Genomic DNA, 24,046 nt, shown 5'->3' with positions numbered 1-24,046 from the left:
TTATTTCTATAGGGGCATCATATAATGATAATTTCTACATTGATAAGTAGGATAGATAGATAGATAGATAGATAAAATTTTAACGTCCACGAGGCTAAAAATAGCCTATGGGACAGCAAGACAACCCAAGCAGACTTAAGTAACAATGTTCGTTGCTTGTGTAGGATGATGATGAGTCCACCCAATTGCTCAATGTACTCTTCGTTGAATAGGTTATGCCAAGAACTGTCACATATAGTGTCCGCAAATTTATCTCTACTACTCTTGTAGGCGTCACATTCTAAAATAAAGTGCTGTTCAGTTTCCACTTTCCCAGAATTGCAGAATCTGCAAATTCTTTCTTCCCAAGCCTCCTTTGGCCTCTTCCAACGTCTAATCTCACAACGAAGTTGGTGAGAGTTGGTTCTCAGCTGAGCAATAAGAATTTTAGTCCTCCAAGAAATGTTGGCTCCTATGTATGCTTTTTGGAGTTGATCACAAGCGGGGTTGAACTCATTTATATAATATAATTTCTTCCTTCCGATCTCGCTTCTCCAATTTCTCTTGTAGAATTTCTCCATGACAAAGACCTTTATTTCTTTATTATTTGTGAGGCACATATTGAATTGAATATTCCATTTACTCATCCATTTGATGTTTTGTTGCATCCATGTCCTTTTTCACTGACATAGTGTGTCACTAAAGACCACTTTAGGCCATCTATCCTCTTCCATTTTTTAGATTCTTTTTAGATAACTTAGAAGGCGAACCATAGCAAGTGCCTCAATAGGAGCAGCTCCCATTTCACTTAGCATGATATCATATGGAACAATGCTTTTGATTTTAAACTTGCTTGTGATCAAGTGCTTTTGGATTCCTTCGATTTGTTTCCATTGTGCTATAGTAGTGTTGCTGGCCCATAATTCACACCCGTAAAGAACAACTGGCAGCACAAGAAGACCGAACAAGGTTTGAATAGTTTTCCAATCCCACAACTCTGCTTCACGGCACCTATTCTAGAGAGCATAAAAAGTCTTCCACCCACCTAATATCCTTTTATACCTGTAGCTAGACCAACTTAGTTTTTTGTTGAAATCGATGCCAAGGTATTTATATTCCGCAACTTCTTCAAGAACACTTCCATTGTAATAAAATTCATGTTGGTGTTGTTTTTTATTATTAGAGAAAATCATAACCTTAGTCTTGCTGATATTGACCTGCATCCCCACCAATCCGCAAAAGCGCTCAAGAGAAGATAGATGATCTTGCAAACCATAGGCAGATTTGGCAATTAAAATGAGATCGTTTGCATATAGGAGCAGCTTTATAACAAATTCATCTAGCTGAATGCCTTCACCCTTTTGCATGTTTAACCACTCTTCCAGTTTGTCAATATATAAACCAAACAAAGTAGGAGATAAAGGGCAGCCCTGTTTGACCCCGATATCGCTCCTAAAACATTTTGAAATGCCATCTGAAGTTTTGATTTTAACTTTCACCTCTTTGTACATCCTATTAACAGCAGCTCTGAGATGCATAGGAATCCCCAATTCTTCCATCCTAAACCAAAGCTTGTCTCTCGGGATTCAACTATGTTGTTTTTGAGTCAAGTTCAATGGCCCATGTTTCACGAGTAGTGGTTCAAAAGAACCCATCTCTCTTGAGAATGAGTGGAACGCTTAGCACTCATTCCATCTAGGTGATGGGCACAAAGGTGAAGCACTAGGACTTCCCAGGAGGTCACCCATCCTAGTACTACTCCAGCTCAAGCACGCTTACCTAAAGAGTTTTCTCCATGGTTAAGCCCTCTTTGTTGCAATCCTATTTACAAAACCTTCAACAAGTGTTGTTCCTTATGAACCATTCATTACAAAACCCCTTGAGCTCATAAATTGCCAAGTAGGACATATTTCTGACATGAATTCAAATTGTGAGGTTGCTAATAGGATTCAACTGTGTAGGTTTTGAGTCAAACTGATTGATGACCCATGTTTCATGAGTAGTGGTTCAGAAGAAGCCATCTCTCATGAAAAAGAATGCAATGAGTGCTTAGTGTTCCATTCATTCTCATGAGCGATGGGTTCTTGTGAACCACTACTCATGAGACATGAGTCATAAAGTTGACTCAAAATTTTCACAATTCAATCTTGATAATAGTATCAATATTTCTACATTACTAACTAGAAAAACCCTTGTAGATTGCGATCACATTAATGTTCCTCGAAGTTTCATTGATTTTCTACTCCATCCCATGCTTGGATGATTTTGAGATTCCCTTGTTCATATTTCATTTTCTTATGTCACGTTATTTCTTTTTCTGTGCCGATGTTAATTCTATTCTATGGACTTGACCCCTTTTCCCGCACTTATGCCCTTGTTCCCATGTTGCTTTGCATCTAAAACATATTTTTTTCCTGATTAGGTCTTGTTTCCATTTTTGGTCATTGCCATCTCGGCATACATGTCCATGTTCAAAGTTCTCATCACAATGGAAGCATTTTCATTTTGGGAATTCCCTCTAAAGTTCTCATCTTAGGACTCGCTGAGTCTTGGTGGCACTCATCTCTTTGATAACAATATTATAATTGTTTATAAATGATGACATGTACTAAGAAAAACAATAGAATACAATCTATATCTCTGCCTTTTCCCTCTTAGTGTAACTCAATCTTTCAAGCCTTGAACTAGAAAGTAGTTTACTATCAAAATGATGATGATGATAGATTGTGTCTTCAAAAGTCTCTCTTTTTTTCTTCCATTGCATCCATTTTGGTATTTTTTTTGATGATTTTATGAATTGTGAATCCTTAATTCTCTCCTGAAATTGCATTCTTGCTATGTTGATGCTTCAAAGGGAAGAAATGGGTGAAAAAGAGCAAAATAACGAACAAAGGAAGATGGAAGTTTCACTTAAAAAGCATGGGTATTGTGTCCAACCATCAGATAAAAGAGTCTGAGCTCAAGACTCCGGTCCAAGCCTGACTGTCAAAAAGTCTCAGAGAAAAACTCTGTTGAGTACCCTCCAAGACTCAGCTAGACTAGTTGCAAAAGTCTGGTTGAATTGGCTTGTCCAGATAAATGAAACTAATAGTATATAGATTAATGTTCCTAGAGAGAATTTATGATTCAAATGATAAACTGACAATGATGACACAAATTTGGAATGTAAATATGACTGTCATAAAAACTTCTATGGTTATTTGTAGTATAGCTCATCAATAATCAACCATTTTATCTGAAATATGTAGAGTTCAAAATCATATCACTTCCTAATCTTATGAGCTGGTTCAAATGCAATTTGCTGACTTAGAGACTTAAAGCAGTAGCTGGATATACACTGCTGGTAATCAACAAATACTTTGCACTCATTGTTCCACTTATGTCTGCCAGGATTTAATCCCAAATAAATGCAACACCATAAAATTGCAGCTATAATGAGAAACTCAATTATAGCAACAAGCATAATGGGAACCTTCAAACTTAACGTGGATTCTAAAATTTTCACAATTCATCCTATGAGAATTAGCCCAACTTAGCAATGTAACTTAGTTGACTGCAGCTTGTGTTTCTGCCTGTTAGCGTGCCTCCATAGCATCTCCATGCACAATGACTTCCCTTGGTGGCATCTCCTGTGGCTTCACATCCAGTAGATAGCAGCTCTTGACATGGCTTAGATATACACATATGGTGACCAAAATCAATGACTGGTATTCTTTTGATGATAGATTCAGGACTTTTTTCATCCATAATTGGTTTGAGGAGCCTTCTTCTAGGGCTTGATATGGGTTTAGCATAGTTCCTCCAATTCATTTCTCTCTATAGTGAAACAAGTACCTTGATAGGAGTTATAGATGATTTTTATGCATTGATGTTTGCATTCTGCTTAGTTTCTGTTAAAACATTCTTTTAAATAAGAATGTCCTTTATAACTAATTATTTTCAACTGTGTAGGTAGTGGAAGCTGCATTGATATCAAGAACACAAAGATTAGAGCGGAAGTTGATGGAAGTTGAACCTAATGTGAGTATGAAAACGTAGTGAGTATAACAATATTCAATAGATTTTGGATATGTCTTCTTTCTTTATAACTATGGAAGACAAAATTTTATGTTTAGGTCATTTTCTATACATCCTGATCATTTTGTACTTAAGTATAAAGAATGATAGAATTATGAAATTCAAATTTGATATAAATGGACATCTTTAAAAAAATTTACCACTATAATTGGGTGCAAAGCCGAAACAAAGAAATATGTAGTGCTTTAAAGCCTCTTCTAACATCCATCTCACTTGCAAGGATCAAATTTTGTAGAAATGGGTTTGGTAAATAAGGAAACTTTAATTGTTGGAAGTTGGAATACAATTTAACTATATACTATTGAATTTGTGTAGTCGCAGTCTTTTAGTTTTTATTTATTTATTTCAACTTCATTTATACAACTGGTTTTCATGTTTTGCATTTTTGTGACCTTGCACAATGGATCTGGCAAGGTGACAATTGGACAATACTTATGTTATAGTAGATTCAAATTGATTAGTTTGTGATTTGAGTTTTGAATACAAATACAAAATTTGAATTCAGAGTGATAGGCTTAGTTATTAATGTTGTGTTGTCAAGTTGTCGACAATTAGCCAACGGTTGGCACTCGACACCCTTATATAAACATTGTACTTACCTTCGGGTTATGTTATGTTGTGTGGTCATAATACTGTTGTTGGGAATACTTCAAAATAAATGTAATAATTTTGAGATCAATGAATTTATAGTTGTGAGTTCTCTCAAATACATTATGTACATGCTTGCTTTTATAGTTTACATGCATTCTATTCTGTTCTTGGACATACACCCCATGGGGTAAACATTTGGAGTCAAAGATTAGATGAATCTGGGAATAAAGTATTTGAGGGGACAATAGGCGTATGACATGGTGAGATTCATATAATAGGCCAACTAGTAGGTGAAGAAGGCACCAAATAAATAAATAATTCTGTGAAGGCCCGTAGGAGAATTGACGGAGCATTATGGAATATATTGCTGGATCCATCAGGACTTATGTTTGAAGGGAGGCAGAATGTGAAAATCTTGAGACTGAGGTCTGGAATTCACCTGGGGTAAGTCCAACAGTGGACCATCTTATGTGCCACTTGACAAGACTTTTGGCACATTATGCTCTTCATAACTTGGTTGAAGAAGAAATAGAGAAGATCGCCATCAACAAATATTACAATTATAACAGGAGAATGCTTGAAGAAAAGAAGAGAAAGTATGACGAGAGTCATTGAGGACGAGACATCCTCAATCCCTATGAAGGGAGGTAATTAACGCCACTAACCTTGAACAAGGATAGAAAGTGAATCTTGAAAGGGAATTAAGACGAGTATGAGGCCATCTAGAAAGCACAAAGGCTAGAAGAACAAGCGGAGTAGAGATGATGACTACAAAGGATTGTCTGAAGGGGAAGAAGGCTTATCCGAAGGGAGCCAAGAAAATGCTGAAGGGTACAATGTGAATGAGAGTCCTAAACGAGTTGTTTAAGGGTATGAAGTGAACGATGGTGCCAAAGGGGGTTTCCGTGCCAAAGGGGGATTGGTTGAAGGTGACAACGTATTTGAAGTGATTGAAATACTCGACACCGGTGTAAATGTAAAGGATCTCTGATAGAGATCAGTTGTGCTAGATCTTTGCACAATTTTGTTGCTTCAAACTAATTTAATAAGTCTGAATACATTTCAGACTGAGTATCAAATACAACTGATAATATATATTCAGTCTGAATATATTCTGATAATATTAGAAATGTGTAACAGTATAATATTGTTTTTTACTTTAACTTGTATATTGATTGCTGATGAGAAATAGAACATTGCCGTTTTGATTGATGTCTTCAAATCACGGCAGTATCCGTATATGTATAAGGTGAAGAGTACATGTCCCCGTAGGGGCATGACTCTACGTGGCCAATGGCCATGTAGGGTCATGTCCCTACGTGGACATGTACTCACTGTCGGCTATATAATAGAAGGCCTGAAAATAAACCTTAATTTGACCCGATGCAAAATATGATTTGCCAAACACATATTAATATGAATATCGGGTGAGATAAGGAATTTCTGATTTTACACACACACACACACACACACACGCATATATAGATACTTGATATAACATATATGATTGACTTCTGTAATATATAAATAATCATATCCATATCTATATCTATATATGTATGTATGTATGTATGTACATTTAGAGAGAATCATATATAAAACACAGTACCAATAACACTTCTATTGAAGCTATACTTTAACAACTGGTTGGAACACCTAATCTTCACACTGTAAGGAAGTAGAGATGGTGGAGGGGTAGAATCAAAAACTTTGTATTAAAGGGAGTCAAGGGGATCAGAGGCTAGAAGAACATAGTGAGAAGCATGTAGAAGAAAACAAATGCGTAGAGGATACAAATGCCATTGAGAATGTCGGGAGGACACACGGTGTAATGTGTAACAAACGGTTTTTCTCAACAAAAACAAAGACAATCTAAGTAAAGATTTCCCAACATTCATTGAATAGATAACTGAAATCCCTTTTCATTTGACATTAACTATTTAAACAATTAACTGAAAATAACCATAACCATATCTGAAAATAACTTGTTCAACGATTATTTGAAAATAATTGTATTCACGATCATCTGAAATAACTACATTAACAATTAACTGGAAATAATTGTATTCATGATCATCTGAAATAACCGGATTAACGATTAACTGGAAATGACTGTATTCATGATCATCTGAAATAAGTAGATTAACAATTAACTGGAAATAATTGTATTCATGATCTTCTAAAATAACTTGATTAACGATTAAATAAAAATAACTAAGTTATTGATTAACTATCCTTTCCACATACAAGTAAATGCTTATCAAGAAAAGAACATACAAGTATCTTCCAAAGAGTCTTTAGCTGGTTGTGCAAGCCTCGACTTTTGGTAATAAGAGAAGCATTGACACAGACTTAACCTCCCAACCTCAGACCATACTTATCCCCACACAATCTATTAAATTAGAAAGGCCCTCCCTACCTTGAGATCGGGCTTGGGATGTTCCTAGTCCAACCACTTGAGCATTTTGGTGTTTAGAATGTCCACACAGTTATGAAATGAACATGTCTGCATAACTGACACCACAGACATCAAGTGATCAATAGATGGCAGAAATGCTTTTAAACTACCTTGGCCAAGGATTTCTGATGGGTTTAACGACTTGATCACCACTGCTTGACTTGACAAGAGGTTACATTATTAAGGACGAGCATGAGCTATTAAGATTTATTTATTTTGATTAAAAATATCAAGTCTAATTTCACTCTCCTTATCCTTGCAGGATTTCATCTCAACTCTTCACCTTTTCCGTGGCTAAACAACCGGTGAGTCCTAGGTGTTCGGAATTTCAGAGCATTCGACTCTGTTCTGTTAATTTATGACAAATGGTTGCTTCTAGCATTTCACATTCTGTGATTAAAGACTTGCAGAAATAATTTCACAGTATCTTTACTTCCATTGGTTAAACAATCTGTGATTTGAGTAAAATAAAGATTGCAGAATTTATTGTTTAATTCTATTCTCTATTGGCATGATGATTCATGAAGCCACACTAGGGTTACTTGGCTTTCACTTGTCATGCAACAAAACTAAACTAAAAAGAAGTTCAATCTGTAAAATTGAATATTGAACTTGATGCTACGAAATTTGATGTTTCTAAACAAGGAATTCAAATTGGAAGCATTGTGTTCGGCTGCTTCACATAACTTGGACAAGTCGAAAGTATTGCCTTGCTAGCACCCAACTACTTGGCCACACCTTACCTGCAATATCTAACACGGCTTCCACCAAATAGTACTCACGAATCTCCAGCAGAATGTCTGAATGTTATGAAATCGTGGGAAGAAAAGTGCAGATTGGTATTAGCAGAGAAATCGGCACAAGGAAATATGAGAATGGGTGTTATAGGGAGGTGGAAAAGAATACTGGAAAACTTAGCAAAGCAGGGTAGTCGGGTGTTTGAAAAGGATATTCGCCTTCTTCTCACAGCTTCAATTAAAAGAAATAAGTCGTGACTTCTTAGCTTCCGTAACATAAGAATATTTGTCAATTTATTATGCCAAGTGTTTAATCAGTTATAAACAAGGAAAGAATAAAAATGGGAAAAGAGTTGGAAGGTTATAATTCAAATATTATTATAATTTGAATATTATTATAATTTATATGTATATATGTACATGTAAATATATTAATGAGGTGGCATCGTTATATTATAAGAGGTGGCATCGTTATATTTATCTATTTGCATGTAGATGTATTTATAAGATTGACATCATATTATATGTTTTTATCCAAGGTTGTATCTTTTATTATGTATATCTAAATACATGCTTTTTTTCAGAGATTATTATATCTTCTTGTACATGTATTTAAATGTACATATTAGATATAATCTTGTATAAAAACTATATTATGGTGTCACCTTTATTTCTATATTTATGTGTACATACATAAATATGTGTTACAATGAAATGATGGAAATGTCAACCATAAACCGTTAAAGGTATGTACTTTAATTAAGTTAAAATTATTAATATTTTTAATGTTTATTTAATAGCTCATGCGTGTCCAAATGATTATACCTTGTTATACAAGTCGCTACGTCCTTACTAATATAGTTGGAGGTCATACCTATCGACCAGATAAGTGGATTAAGATAGTACTCCATTCCGTTGATCTCGTTTAGCAATGCTTCTCCCCTTCATCTTCTCTTGCAATCACCCGTGCAACATTTTCCACGATAATAACAAGTTCCATGATAAATCCATAATAACATTTAACGTAGATATTAGCAAGGAATTTAATTATTAACCATAATTCCGAAACCAAGCAACTGCTAACTACTATCATCATCATATGACAAATAATGGATAACAACCATCATCATTTAACAATTAAACAAATAATGAATACAATGGATATATTTAACTACCCTTTTCACATGATTATGAAAGAAAATTGATTCAATTCAATGGCTATAAATAAATATAAATTAGGTCAAAATTTGGGATGTATCACACTTCAAGTTTTCAAATGACAACATACAATTCATCAAAAAGAGTCAGAGGCTATCAAATGACGCAACACCATGGTTATCAAGATGAATGTAGTGGCACAAATTACTAGAACTCCCGATCTTGTGATCATTCCGGATAGCATCGCCAAGTACAAGGCCCTTCAGTACAATCCCTAGGATTGTTTCATTTCTCTTCCGTCTTTCTTCTTATTTCTTGTTTGTAATTGAAAAAGATGTATTACATGTAATACAACTTTAATACGACTTACATGTGTAATGACATGTAATCCAATAATTACTTTTATTAGTTAGACCAGGTCAAAGTTGATTGAGTTGCTCCCTCTTTTTCCTCTTTCTCAACTCCTTTGCCTATATAAAGGAGTGGCCCCTTATTGTAAAAATCATCTTTGTTTTATGCATGAAAGCCTTGCTAGACTTGTGCTATCGTAACTTTGATTGTGTAGTACACTTTCAATCAGCCTTGTTCATGTTGGTTTATCGGTATCACTATTTCCAGCTAATAGACAAAAGTATAGTCAAAGATAACACCTCTTATGAATCTCTCAACTTCTTGCTTACTTTGAGTTGATCCAAGGAATGGTAAGAAGGGGGAGCCTTCCCTTTAAGGTAGGAGAGACTTTGTCTCATACATTGTGGCTAGTCATCTTATTTTGCGATTGGATTTTAACAAAATTGTCGGTTGCAAAATATCCACCCAAAATGTCCCACCACATAGAGCCATAACCCACAACAGTGTCCTCCAATCACCAGTATTAGCCTACAAGGACCTAGTAATAGGCCAAATCCATCTAATATACATCACACATGGGCGTTGGAGTCAAAACAACCTATTGAGGTTGAGTACACCAAACTTGGGAGCAATTCCAACCAGACCTAATACTCAAAGCAGTACAAAATGCAAGATGTAGGGAGCCACTACCATGTCTAATTGTGATGTCCCCAGATTTGTAATGTAATAACTTTGATTAAATTAATTGTAATGCTTCGAAGGAAATCTTTGTCCAAAGGCAATCTCGACCCGCATGCTATCTCTGTTTGAAGGTAATCTTGATCCAAAGGCGATCTCTTTTCGAAGGTAATCATGACCCGAAGGCAATCTCGGCTAGAAGGCAATCTTGGTCCAAAGGGGTGTTACAAGCTAGAGTTGCCGTTGCACCAAAAAATAACCTATTAATGCCTGATACAACCAGTAGACTTATAGAACACAATAGGTTGTAAAGCCATGTCACGAATCCCAAAGGGGAAGGCTGGCGGTTAGTCCAACAATTCTCCCCTCAACATTACCCGAAGAGATTCAAACTTGTGACCAAGCTCTAATACCACTTGTTACAAGCTAGAGTTGCTGTTGCACCAAAAGATCGACCTGTTAATGCCTAATACAACCACTAGACTTATAGAACACAGGAGGCGGTTAAGCCATGTCATGAATCTCGAAGGGGAAGGCTGGCGGTTATTCCAACAAGGGAGTGCCACTAGTTGTACAATGATGTTGGGTCAACAGTCAGTATGGTTGGTTTCTTGGATCCACCAACACCTATAGTGGTACTTGTCTTCGACACTTCAAGTATGGCATGAATTATTAGATATGCTTTTGGGATATTAATGTTAGCCATGCGAATAGCAGAGTGTTGCCAAGAACAAATAGATAGACAATACATTGGTTTCGAGAAGATTGCCAACAATGATAGCGCAAAAATGGACGCCAAATCAATTGTTGCCGAAATAAGGATGACATCAAAAGTATATTCAAATTCAAATAATGACTTCAAATTACAAAGGCATTGACAAGATTTGAGAAAATATAGATTAGAGGAAATACAAATCAATCTCCTAAATGACGACAATTAACAAATTTGGCATAAAAGTGAAATATCAAATTGATATTTCCAACGAAAAAATAAGGTGGTGTTGAACTACTGAAACTACAAGTAGAATAAGGATTGCCTTTCACCTCTGAAATTGCACACAATCTTCCTTAGCCTTTAGCCTTTGGAAATACAAAGAAGAGTCAAATCCAATCCATGATGCCTACAATGCCATCGACAACCTTATAAAGGCCTCTGGAAATTTTTCCGAAGGATTACAATAGGAACTCAGTCAACAAACTTTAATTATTATTTTATTATTTGGGCCCTTTATTAATTAAATCAATTAATTAAATAATGCCTTGTGATATTGTATAATTTGTAGGACCATTTAATTAATTAACCTAATTAAAACATTTAATTAAGAATTGGGGACATTACAAGTCCTTTCATCCAAAGATTGCTTTCCCTCAAGCAATCCATCATAAAATGGTTTGCCCATTGTAGCTCCTTGATCCGAAACCAAGGGTAGACATTGATAGTTGTATCTACTGAAGTCTTTGTACCGCATCATGATCATGCACATAAGTCTTCGTACCACATCATGATCATATGCACACTTGATTGTAGGCGAGAAAAGTAAATATCCATCAAGCTTTCGCTGTGCCACTCTGATATAAACATGGCCATGCCCAAAGTCATTAGGATCCTATTAAGACACCTCGATGATCAGATCCAAAGCCTTCATACTGTCATGCTCATAAATTTTTTCATAGATTTCATAGTTCAAGTACAACTTGTAGCTTCCATGAGGATGCCCCTCACACGAAGAGATGGAAATCATGTATGCATCATGCCCAGCCAAAGGGTAAACTCCATATTCAACTAGCTGTAAAGTTTGCTCCTGCAAACAATCCTCGATCAAGTCCGCGTCACGAGAAAGTTGAACAACTACCAGTAGAGCCTTATTATTTGGAGCACACTGGTAGAACCCATATTTTTCTATCAAGTTGATCATCGAGTGTTGATATGATGATATTTGTGCAAGTATCTTCTTGCAGAATTCTTTCCTTCATCATGGACTCGAGTACCAAATAAATTTTGTCTTTGTGGTAAATAATGCCGCCAACAACCTTGTATCTATCTTCTTGCACTTGACCATCCTATAGTTGGCATGCAAAAGTATTCTTGGAGTATTCGACTAGTAGATGTGCCTTCCAATTGGCTTGAATATGAGATAGAGACCATATGACATCGTTGGGTGCCATAGTGCAATCCAAGTCCAAACTCTCAATTCTCCCAACAAGTTAACAAGATCACCAACTTTGACACGACTGTAATATTCCGAAGGTGATCTTGGCTTGAAGGTGATCATTGTCCGTATGCATTTGGGTTTGAAATCGATCTCGGCTAGATCACTATCTCTATCTGATCGTAGTCTTGGTCCAAAGGCAATCTCTATTTGAAGGTAATCTCGGTTCAAAGGCAATTTCGACTCCAAGGCGATCTCGACCAAAAGACAATCTTGGTCCAAAGGGGATCTCGGTGCCACCGACCATACGGTGATGATGGGTCAGTAGGTGGTAAGGTGGGTTGCTTGGATCCGCCAACACCTACAGTGGTACTTGCCTCTAACACTTCAAGTATAGCATTGTTGATTAGATTTTCTTTCGTGATATTAATGTTAGTCATAGGAATACTAGAGTGTTGCCAAGGACACAGAGACAGATAATATATTGGTTCCAAGAAGATTGCCAATAACGATAGTGCAAGAATGGACACCAAATAGATGGTCGCCAAAATACTGACGATGCCATAAGCAAACTTAGATTCCAAAAATGACTTTAGAGTACAAAGTCATCGAACAAGATCTGAGCAAATATAGATCAGAGTGAATATAGATCAATATCCTAAATGATGGTGATTAACAAATAATATCAGAGTGATATTTCCAATGAAAAAGTAGGGAGGCGCTGAATGACCAAAACTGCAATAGGCAGAATAGGGAGGACCTTCCACCTCCGAAACTGCATGCAATCTTCCTCGGCCTTCAACCCTCAGAAATACAAAGAGACAAATCCAATCTATGATGCCAACAATGCCATTGATGAGTTTATAAGGCATTTGGAAAGCTTTCTGAAGGATTTCAAGTAGGACCTCCGTTGACAAACTTTAATTATTATTTTATTGTTTGGCCTTTATTAATTAAATAAGTCCTTGTGATATTAGCTATTTTTTAGGACTATTTAATTAATTAACCTAATTAAAATATTATACTAAAAGTTAGGAACATACATTAATTAATTAATTGGTCCTAGAATATTAATAAAATAATAAAAGTACCTTTAATTAATTACTTTATTTAATAAATTTTTGGGTTTCAATTGATTTATGAATATCTTAAGCCAATCTTTAATTTTGGTCATAAGTGTTTGTTGTTGTGTCAGCACTTCTTGTGCACCTTTGGAGTTTTCCTCCAATGGGGTATTTAGATTGGTGTTTAGGATATTTTTGGTATGCGACTTGAGTAATTTTATTGTACTGCAAATTCTAGTTAAAGTTGTGCTTTGTTCGCCATTTTGAAAGTGAAAGATTTTCCCAATTTGGCTTTTGTCGGTTTTGGTGGGATTCGTCCCTCACCCAATTTTTCTATGTCTGTTTGTCTTTAGATTTGGCACATTTGAAGTATTCATTTGTGTTATCTTTGGTTCTTGGCATCATCTTTCTATGTTGTTGTGCGATATTATTTCGGTACTAGTCCTTTAGTAATTGTTAATGCTACTTTGAAATCGAGGATTCCTATTCAATTGTTTGGAATTGAAGAAGGTATATAACGCCAAGTTTAAACTACTTTGGGGTGATAATGAGATTTTGTGGAGCTATATATTACTAAGAAGAGTAAGCACAAACATGTGAAAACCAAAAATTGAGGGTTCAAAGAGCTATTGAGAACTAAGGAGAATCAACTAGGTGATGGATTGTAGAAACATTGGTTTGTGGAGGGAGTGTCATCCTCCTTTAGGAAAAAGACAAAGGTTGTTTTGTCAGCTTCATATGATGATGCTTACAATAGAGCCATAGACATGGAAATCAAAGACAGGACCTCATGTAAGAAGAACTAGTTGGATGATGATGACTTGACGTGGAGGGAGCAACAATGATGAGGAATCAAGAAAGAAGGTGAAAGCCTTACAAAAGGACATGTATCAAATGATGGAGTTCAAAACTATGAAGGGGAGTAGCAACATGGGCAAAGGGTTGTTAATGTTGTAGCTTCAATCAGATTGAATTGATCTAGAGATAATTCTTCTGCGGTCATTGTTAAACATTATGCAATTGGTTAATCATTTGTTAGACAAACTCTTTCTCACACACACACACACACACACACACATACATTTATTATATAGATATGGTTATATATTATTGTTAATATATTGTCTAATGCTGATTAACTTGCAATTTACCATAGAAACACGTCTCCTCTACTCATATTTATATGCATTCAAATCTGCACTTGGAACACACAGAAATACTGAAAAATATGATTACATTCGCAGCGATCCTTTCTCTCAACATGGCATCAGAGCCAGGCTGCAAATTTAAGAAAGTGATTGAAAGTGCGGTAAAAAGATTCATTTAAGAAAATTGAATAAATATATTATGTTAGCAAAAAGTTGATCAGTTTGCAGGAATTTGAATCAATTTCTGAAGAGTCAATCAGTCATGTTGTGTCTACAAGAAATCATCGATGACCAAATTGGATGCATCTTCAATTTATATGCCATATTTAAATGGTAAAGCTCCAGCCGAAGAATTAAATTGTAGCTTTGCCCACCAAAGATATTGGGATGAGACTACTTGTACATAGCAAGCCGTTTGAAGTGGATAAATAAATTGCACAATAACAATATCCATTCTAAATTATATACACCTCATGAATATAGAACATATATCATCTTATATCAATTCATTTGATAAGATCATCGATGAATTGGACCTTTTCTTTCTCAATACACTGGGTCCAAGCAATTGTATGATCACTGTAATTAAGTTGGTTAAATACAACAATGACTGCATGTGAATACAAAAGGAATCTTCAAGAAAACCAAAGATCTTCAGTTATTTGTTTATGCAAGATAATTCAGATGTATCTGTATATGAAAACACTTTGCGATGAATATAATGGAGCCACTTCAGTACCCTCGTTTGAGAACAACGAATTCATTACATCACCATACAACATGAAACTAGAGCTTCATATTATACATCCATGAGCATTACAGAGGCTCTATTAAAATCTTACGCTGCCTACATTGTCTTCTGACCCATATATCATATCACATGCATAAACAAATATTCCTTGCCACATGGTTGATCATTGGTACTTGTCGGGATTGATTGCTAGCAAATAATATGTTGAACAGGCAGACGAAATAAATGAGTTTGATCCTTGTAAGTGATCAGTTTGTTTTATTGGGACACACATGCACTCTGCCATGTCAAGCTTATTGAAAGACGAAAGGAAGATTAGTGGTGTAAAGATGCACTACATAATCTCAAAATTGTTGTCCAAGGTGCTGACTCAGCGAGCAAGTGTTTTGAACACTGTCTTGTTTAAATTATCGGGATGCACGTGATAAGATAAGATAAGATAATAATATTAATTTCCAACAAAAGCTCACCAAAAGGTCTATGCAACTGGAGGACTATGTTGGGTGGATATTTTGCAACTGATAGTTATGGCTAAAAATCCAGTTGCAAAATAGGATGACCAACCACAGCGTGTGAGACAGTCTCTCCTACCTTAAAGGGAAGGCTCCCCCTTCTCACTCTTCCTTGGATCAACTCAAGGTAAGCAAGAAGTCGAGATATTTTATAAAATGGGTGTTATCAATATCCTTTCTTCTTATCTTTCAAGAAAGAATCTACTTACTTGTAGAATGAGTAATGGGCAAGGTGAATATCTAACTACACTTCTATCAAGAGCAGGAAACAATGATACCAATAAACCTTCACTAACTCAAAGGCCACCTGAAAATATACCGGTTTGGCTCTAAGTTTGGTTGTACTTCTTTATGGAAAAACTTTACAATTAGGGTACAGAGACTCCTAAAAGTAAAAATAACTTACGATTTTGCGAATTAAGAAAGAAGTATAAGCTACAGACAAAGCTTCTAGCTATATATTTTCACAATCACTCCTAGTCAAAGCTTCGGCTCTGATTGCTTCTTAAATCACTATGTTCTTTTATTGAACACACAATAATAACATGAATAATGACAATAGGCACAAATTACAGTCAAAGCTTCTAATTTTATCTATCACAATTGCTTCCAGTCAAAGCTTTGAATCCAATTGTTTCTTTTATTCACTTTTCTCCCAATTTTGTATTACACAATCAAAGTTATGCTTGTACAAATGTGGTAGAGCTTTCTTGCATACAACAAAAGATGATTTTACTATGAGGGGGCATGTAATGTTTTGTTCCAGTACACGATTTAGAAAATCTCTCTCCAGAAAATTTTGGCAACAAAATGGACTCCGTACAGTGATTTTGAGACTAGTATGGAGGTGTTGAGATGGCATACGGATGGCAATTGCCAACGTACAGACAAATGGAAAGCCATACAGGACAGTCCATACGGTATGGTAGGGAAGAGGATGTGTCATATGGTGGCACAAAAAAGGGCCATACGGAATGCTCATACAGGCCATATGGCAGGCTTGTGGAGACCATACGAAAGACTAAGCAGACTGTACAGTAGGCTATGGATGTCGTACGAACAGCTATGTAGGCCGTATGTAAACTATGGAGGGAGTACGGTGAACGAGGGAGTATGGGGAACTAGGAGGCCATATGGAGGTTGAGTTGTTGTACGGAGTTATAATATGAAGGTTCCCAATCATGGATGAAGGATGGAAGATAAGTATGTACCATAAACTACTAATTTCAAATTTATCAGAGAAAGCCAGATCAAGAATAGAGATTTGAACACAAATAATCCTTCAATTAATATATGCTGAAAGATGATGCTCCGATTTGCCAGTTCCGAGCGAAGTATTACAGGCAATGGAATAGGGTGAGGGTTGAAACCTACCGAAACTGAAAAGACCAAATAGGGAAGATCTTTCACTTCCAAAATGGCGATCAATAGAGAATCCCAACAAGAATTTGCAATATAGAAAAAAATCCCAATTGCATCCTTAAAGACTACCTACAAGCCGCGCTTAAATACCCGTCGAGAAACTTTCCGAAGGTGTACAAAGACGACTGACAGCGACACAAACTATGGAACAAAATAAAATGTGTCCGAGATATATTAATCAATCAGCCCATTAACAAAAGTTTGATAAATGATTTATTTTATAAGGGGAACATTATAGTCCTCATGTCCCAAATTTTGCTTGTCCTCAAGAAAATGTAATGTTGGGTGTTGGAGAATGTGCTTTCCCTCCCACATTGCGTCGTCCAATGGCAAGTGTTTCCAACGCACCAAATATTCCTTCATTGTGCGGTTCCGCAGAAACTTCTCACTTACTTCGATGATTTTGGCTAGTTTTTGGATGAGCTTTGCTTCTTCATTGAGTGGTGGAAGGTCTGTGGCTATTGTGACATTTTGCCCTACGACCTTCTTCAGGCATGAAACATGAAAGACGTTATGAATACAGCTTTCCTTCGAAAGTTCTAGCTCGTAAGCAACTTCACCAATATGACGGATTACACAATAGGGGCCATAAAATCATGGCCTCAATTTTTTTTTTCCCTTTTCCTTCAATGAGGACTGTTGATATAGCTAGAGCTTAAGATAAACCATGTCCCCTACTTCGAAACTCTTCTCCATTCGGTGTCTTTCGACATATATCTTTTGTTAATTTTGTGTCCGTTGTAAGTTTTCCTTTAGGTATCGTAAGATGTCCACTCCCTCCTGAAGCCAGTCCCTCGCCCTTGGTGCGCAATTGTCTCCCAACATTGTGTCAATGAAGGAGAGGGGTTCATACCCATACAGAGCTTTGAATGGTGCCATTCCGTTGGACATGTGATATGTGGTATTGTAATAATATTCTCCTAGGTGTATCCACTTGGCCCACACTCGTTTTTGTGCCAAAACATAGTTTCGAAGGTATGCTTCAAGCCACTTGTTCACAATCTTCGTTTGTTTGTCTGTCTAAGGGTGGTAACTAGTACTTGGTGACAATTCAGTCCTTGCCAATCGAAACAGTTGTGTCCAGAAGATACTAATGAATCGCCCATCCTAATCGCTGACAATGTTTCGGGGTAACTTGAGCAGACGAAAGACTTATCTAGAAAACAGATTGCCAACTTATGTGGCTTGAAAATCTGAGCGGTGCCAAAATAATGTGCATATTTTGTCAATCTGTTAACCACCATGAAAATACAATCCTTTCCATTCACCATGGAAAGCCTCGTTATGAAATCCATTGAGATACTTTCCCACTTATATTTTGGAATTGGTAGAGGTTGTAGTAACCCGATAGGTAGAGTATGTTCGGATTTGTTCTACTGGTAGACCACACACTCTCTTACATACTACAACACGTAGAGGTTGTAGTAACCCGATAGGTAGAGTATGTTCGGATTTGTTCTGTTGGCAGACAACACACTCTCTTACATACTACAACACGTCCCCTTTAAGTCCTTTTCTTGAAAACCTCTCCCAGAGACTTCTGTAAGTTTTAAGGAAACCCGGGTGTCCTGCCAAGGGTAAGTCATGTACTTAAAGATTTTCTGCTTCAATTTGGATTCCGGCACTAAAAATATCCGACTCTTATAGTAAACGATGTCATCTACCACTTTGTATTGATCATCCTGGGTGTTGCCATCCGTTACCTCATAGGCAAATGTGTTTTTGAAATATTCTACCAACAAATGTGCATTCCAATTAGCGGAAATTTGGTTTAGTGAGCAGATGGCGGATTTCCTGGACAAGGCATCTGCAACCACATTGTTCTTTCCTTTCACATATTCAATGTTAAAATCAAAAGCCTGAACCTTGCTTACCCATTTTTGTTGCCTCTCGTTCAACTCCTGCTATTCTAGAAAATATCTCAAACTATTGTGATCCATATGAACAACAAACTTGGCACCCACCAGATACTGTCAAAACTTGGTTAGTGCATGTATGATGGCCAACATCTCTTTGTTGTAGATGGAATATAAACATTTTATTTGCATAAGCTTCTTGCTCACATAAGTTATGGGGTGTCTATCTTACATAAGTACCATGCTAATGCCTTCTCCAGATGCGTCGCACTCCAAAATGAATAGTCGAGTGAAATCAGGTAGTGCAAGTACGGGACAAATGCTCATTGCCTCTTTTAGCTTATCGAGAGTGAGTTGGGCCTTTTCATTTCACTGGAAAGACCCCTTCCTTGTTAGATCCATTAAGGGTGTGCTGAGCTGAGAGAACCTTTTAACGAACCTCTAATAATAATTACATAGTTCGAAAAACACTCGCGAATCCATGAGTGATTTTGGGAGATGCCAATCAAGGATAGCTTGAATCTTCTCTTGATGAACTTGAACTCCATATTTACTGACAACATGCCCCAGGTACAATATTTCTATCATACTGAATTCACACTTGGATTGCTTGGTGAACAAAGACTGCTCCTTCATGATCCTTAGGATTTCATCTAGATGCTTCAAATGCTCCTCCCATGTCTTGCTATAAATAAGATCATCAAAAAATACCAATAAGTACTTATGCAATTGGTTGTTGAAGATGCAATTCATGCATGAATAGAATATAGCAGGTGCATTTGTTAATCCGATCGGCATGACTAGGAACTCATAATGTCCATAGTGACATCGAAAGGCCGTCTTTTCCACGTCTTCCTCGCTCATGCGGATTTAATGGTATTTGGAACGAAGATCTATTTTCGAAAAGTAGATTGCGCCATGTAATTTATCCAGCAATTCATCTATCCTTGGGATGGGATATCTCTTCTTTATTGTTTTTTGGTTCAATACATGATAGTCCACACACATGCGCATTGTCATGTCCTTTTTGACCAATACCACTAATGACATGAATGGGCTAGAATTAGGATGGATCCATCCTTTCTCTAGCAGTTCCTAAATCATTTTCTCGATCTCATCTTTGAATTTCTTGGGATAGTGGTACGGCGTGGTTATGACTGGCTTGGCGCCTGCTTCCAATTCGATAGTATGTTCAAAACCTTGATGAGGTGGTATGTCTAAATTTTTTTTTATCATGTTTACTCAAAATATCCTGGAGATCATCATCCTGTGGAGGTGTTTGTTGCCCTTTTATAGGTTCTATCAAGACAAAACAATGTGCAGCCCAAGCAACGTCATTACGCTGAAAAATTCCCTCCATCCGATGCGCAGAAACTTCCCTCGGACCTTCATTTGCCATTCCACGGAGAACAACCTTTTTTCCATTGACAACAAAAGTGAAATCCATCCATTTGAAGCTTTGAGTGTATTCATCAAGTGTCTCCATCCAGTGTATGCCCAAAATAACCTCCATATCATCAAGGTCCACTATGAAGAAATCCTCAGTCACCGTGTGATTTGCCATTGTGATACTTATTTGAGGAACAAGGTGTGTGCATGGCAGAAAAGTCCCTTCGGCAACCTTGACCTGAAATCCTACATGCGACTCCATAGGTAGACCTCTTCGTTTCACCAGAGAAGAGTTTATGAAGTTTAGAGTGCCTCCGCTATCGAGTATTACCATAACCCTTTGTCCTAAAAGCCTCGCACATGAAAAACTGTGCACCTCGAGCTATCAACTAGGGCGATAGTTCCTCTGCACTGTACTAATGCTGCAATTCTTTCCGTACAGTTCAAACTAACTTGGTTGGTGTTGTCGTGATGTTGGTTGTCTTTGGAGGGTATTTCTTCCTATTTGTCCTCATCATTGGACACGACCTCAATGTAATGGATCTTTCCTTTTCTGAGGCATCTGTGGTTAGGCTCCCAAGGTCCCTTCTAGTTAAAACATAGTTTCATCCTTTAGAGCTCTTGTCTAGTGGCTTCATGCAACAATTGCTTCTTGCACAGAGGTTTATTATCTTTGTCCTTCGGAAATACTGGCGATTTAGAATGTAACTTCGCGAGGATGATGCCGATGATGTTGCCATACTCTGTGCCTTCTTAATGGCCTCTAATAGGGTGGCAAGATTGAACCCCTGTACCCAACCTTTCAGTGGTTCTATCAGTCTGTCTATGAAGAGCACTATCCGTCTTCTTTTAGAAATGTCTATGACCAAGACTGAGAGTTTTTGAAATCCCATAATGTACTCGTCGACCGATCCAGTTTGCCTCAGTTGTGCCAAATCTTTGAAATTGAGTTCCAGATCTTAACCATCAAATCAATCTATCAATCTCTCAGTGAATTCTGCATAGGTGTTTGCTTGATCATGCCCTAGTGTGATGGTGTCGTGATGCCACCATTCACGCGTGACTCCCTCCAAGTGTAACGCTGCAAATTTAATTGCTTCTTCTTCTAGCATAGGATTCAGTTGGAAATAAGTATTGGCCTTCATTACCCATGCTTGCGTAGATATGGACCTAGATCCGTCAAATGGAGACAAATTTACTTTACTCAACTTCCTCGTAAGTTCATCATTAAAATATCCTCTGTTTCCGCATCTCGAGTATCTCATTCTCAAATCTGCGTAATCTTTGTAGGATACATCTTCCTCCAAAATTCGCATTCTTCCAATCTTCCCTCAGTTGCTCTTGCATTTCTTCAAAGGTCGGCTCTTTTTTTCCATGTGGTGCCTCCGTCCATGGAGGAAAAGATGACATGGATGAGGGTTTGCTTTACCTGATACTGAGTCTGCACTATGACCATTTTGTTCCCTAGATATTTTATTGTCTGCCAACTTTTTTAGAGTTTCTTTCATAAGTTGTTGAGTATCATTGATCTGTGCCTAATTCCTCACAAGCTCCCTTAGTAGTGCCATGAGTTCGACAGTTGTGGGTTTCAGTTTGGCAGCCATTCTATCAATAGAATGTGTTCTTCTCTTCTGGCTATAAACTCTCATTCACCGTCCACAGGCTGGCAGGATTGAAGCTTTGATACCACTGTGATGATCCCAATTGGTAATCACCTAAACAAAAAGAATTGGAAATTCCTAAAGGTGAAAGAACGCAAGGGAAATGTACAGGAATAAGGCACTGGACCATACAACAGGGTAGGACAAGGCATACGGTATCAACCTAGCATATAGGAAGGTTGTACGGTATTAGTCCAAGCAGCAGGAAGGTCATATGGTGGGAGCAAATGACTGTCATACGGTGGAGGCAACAAGAGAATGAAGGGTTGTAGGGTAGACCTAGATATTCGTATGGTATAGAGGGAGAGAGAGCTGGCCATACAACAAGATGTGAAGGTCGTATGGTAAGCTTGCATGCAGGACAATGAACTTGGAGGTTGTACAGATGGTAGAGTGACAATACAGAGTTGCAATGAAGGTTGGCAGACACGAAGGGTGGGGAAATGGAAGATGGTTATGCACCATAAACTATTATTCCCAAATTAATCAGATAGAACCAACAAGAATTTGAACACGAATATCCTTCAATTAACATATGCCAATATGATAGTGCTCCGACTTGCCAGATCTAAGACAAGTGTTATAGGCGACGAAATAGGGTGAGGGTTGAATCCCATTGAAACCGGAAATAGCCAAGTAGGGAAGATCTTTCACTTCCAAAATGGTGAACTACAAATAATCCCAATTGGAATTCGCAATACAAAGAAAATAATCCAAATTGCATATTTAAAGACTACCTATAAGCTGTGCTTAAATCCCATCGAAAAAAACTTGCTGAGGGTGTACAAAGTTAGCCGACGGTGACACAAACTATAGAAACAAAACAAAAATGGGTCCAAGATATATTAAATCAATCAGCTCATTAACAATAGTTTGATTAATGATTTATTTTATAACGGAAACATTACAAATGAGGTGAACTCACTTAATGGGCTCTTGTATTGGCACATAGAAGATTGTGAGCTTTTTCATGTGTCATGTTAAATGTTACAAGTAGAGGAAGAAGGGGAGAAAGACATGTTTCCCGCTGAGTATGCATAATATAAAGAAGGGTTGACCGAGTGAATGAGACTTTTATGCACCAATTTGCAAAAAACAAATCTATACAGTACAAGGAGCTGAATGTTGGGGATGATTGGAATCCAGTGCTGAAGGTAGAAGGCTGCAAAATTCTCATGGAGTATGTAGGGTAAAACTGTGGTTTGTATTTAACTTTTGTAATGACCCTACTCAAATCTGATTGAAAACTTTTGATTTTTGACCTTGAAAATTTTGTCAAACACTTCACATACAAGGGTCATATGACTGATATAACATTTCAGTTTGCTTTAATGACTCTTTTCTTCAATTAGCATCAATGAGAATGCTTGCAAGAAGACTCAGAATTGACTAAACAATGACTTAACATGAATGTGCAACTTATTTTAACAATATTCAATGCATATATGTGACTAAAACTACTTGCAATATGCAACTATAGCAACTAGTAACTATGAAAAACACTTTGGATGCAACCTAAGATGGCATTAATGCACGTACAGCCAAGTGGCATTAATACAAACACTTGGTATGCAAAATTATAACATTATTTATGCCAAAAAGAGAACCTACAGTCAATTGACATTTTGTCAAACAATTGGCATGCAAACTAATAAGCTGATCATGAATGATAAAAACATATTCAGTTACAACTATATCAGACCAGCAACTTATGTCTCCTTTATTGCACATTTAATCTCAACTATAATGCTAGAATGAAATGGCCAAAACTCTTGGCATTACAACATATGCAAACTATGTAATTTTCTGAGTACAAATGCAACCTTAGTATGAAATCTAAAATGCAATATATATGCAACAATTGACTTGAGAAACCTGGTACACAAATTGTTGAAGAGTTGGAGACTTGATTGTAACACTTGTTGATGATGAAGACCCCTCCAAATGAAGAAATCGACTCCCTTGAAGTGTCGCCGCTATTCTTGCCTTGCAATACTTTAGATAAATAAATGCAGACTCTTAGCTCCTCAAATTTGTCCTTGAAATCATTGTCTCGGCGATAGC

General features: G+C 37.0%; 1 protein-coding gene across 2 annotated transcripts in view; it reads left to right on the top strand.

The window, feature by feature from the left end:
* MGT10 (magnesium (Mg) transporter 10) overlaps positions 1-24,046 on the top strand; it is a 326,639-nt gene that overhangs the window by 171,398 nt on the left and 131,195 nt on the right. For both annotated transcript variants that reach the window (XM_089817707.1, XM_089817703.1), the window contains exon 6: positions 3,931-3,999. In XM_089817707.1, coding sequence (XP_089673833.1) covers positions 3,931-3,999 — 69 coding nt within the window. The remainder of the gene's footprint in view (positions 1-3,930; positions 4,000-24,046) is intronic.

Source organism: Cupressus sempervirens, chromosome 1 (genome assembly GCF_028749045.1).
Source record: "Cupressus sempervirens isolate cs-2001-9-10 chromosome 1, ASM2874904v1, whole genome shotgun sequence".
NCBI lineage: Eukaryota > Viridiplantae > Streptophyta > Pinopsida > Cupressales > Cupressaceae > Cupressus > Cupressus sempervirens.
This window is presented reverse-complemented; position numbering and strand designations above follow the sequence as displayed.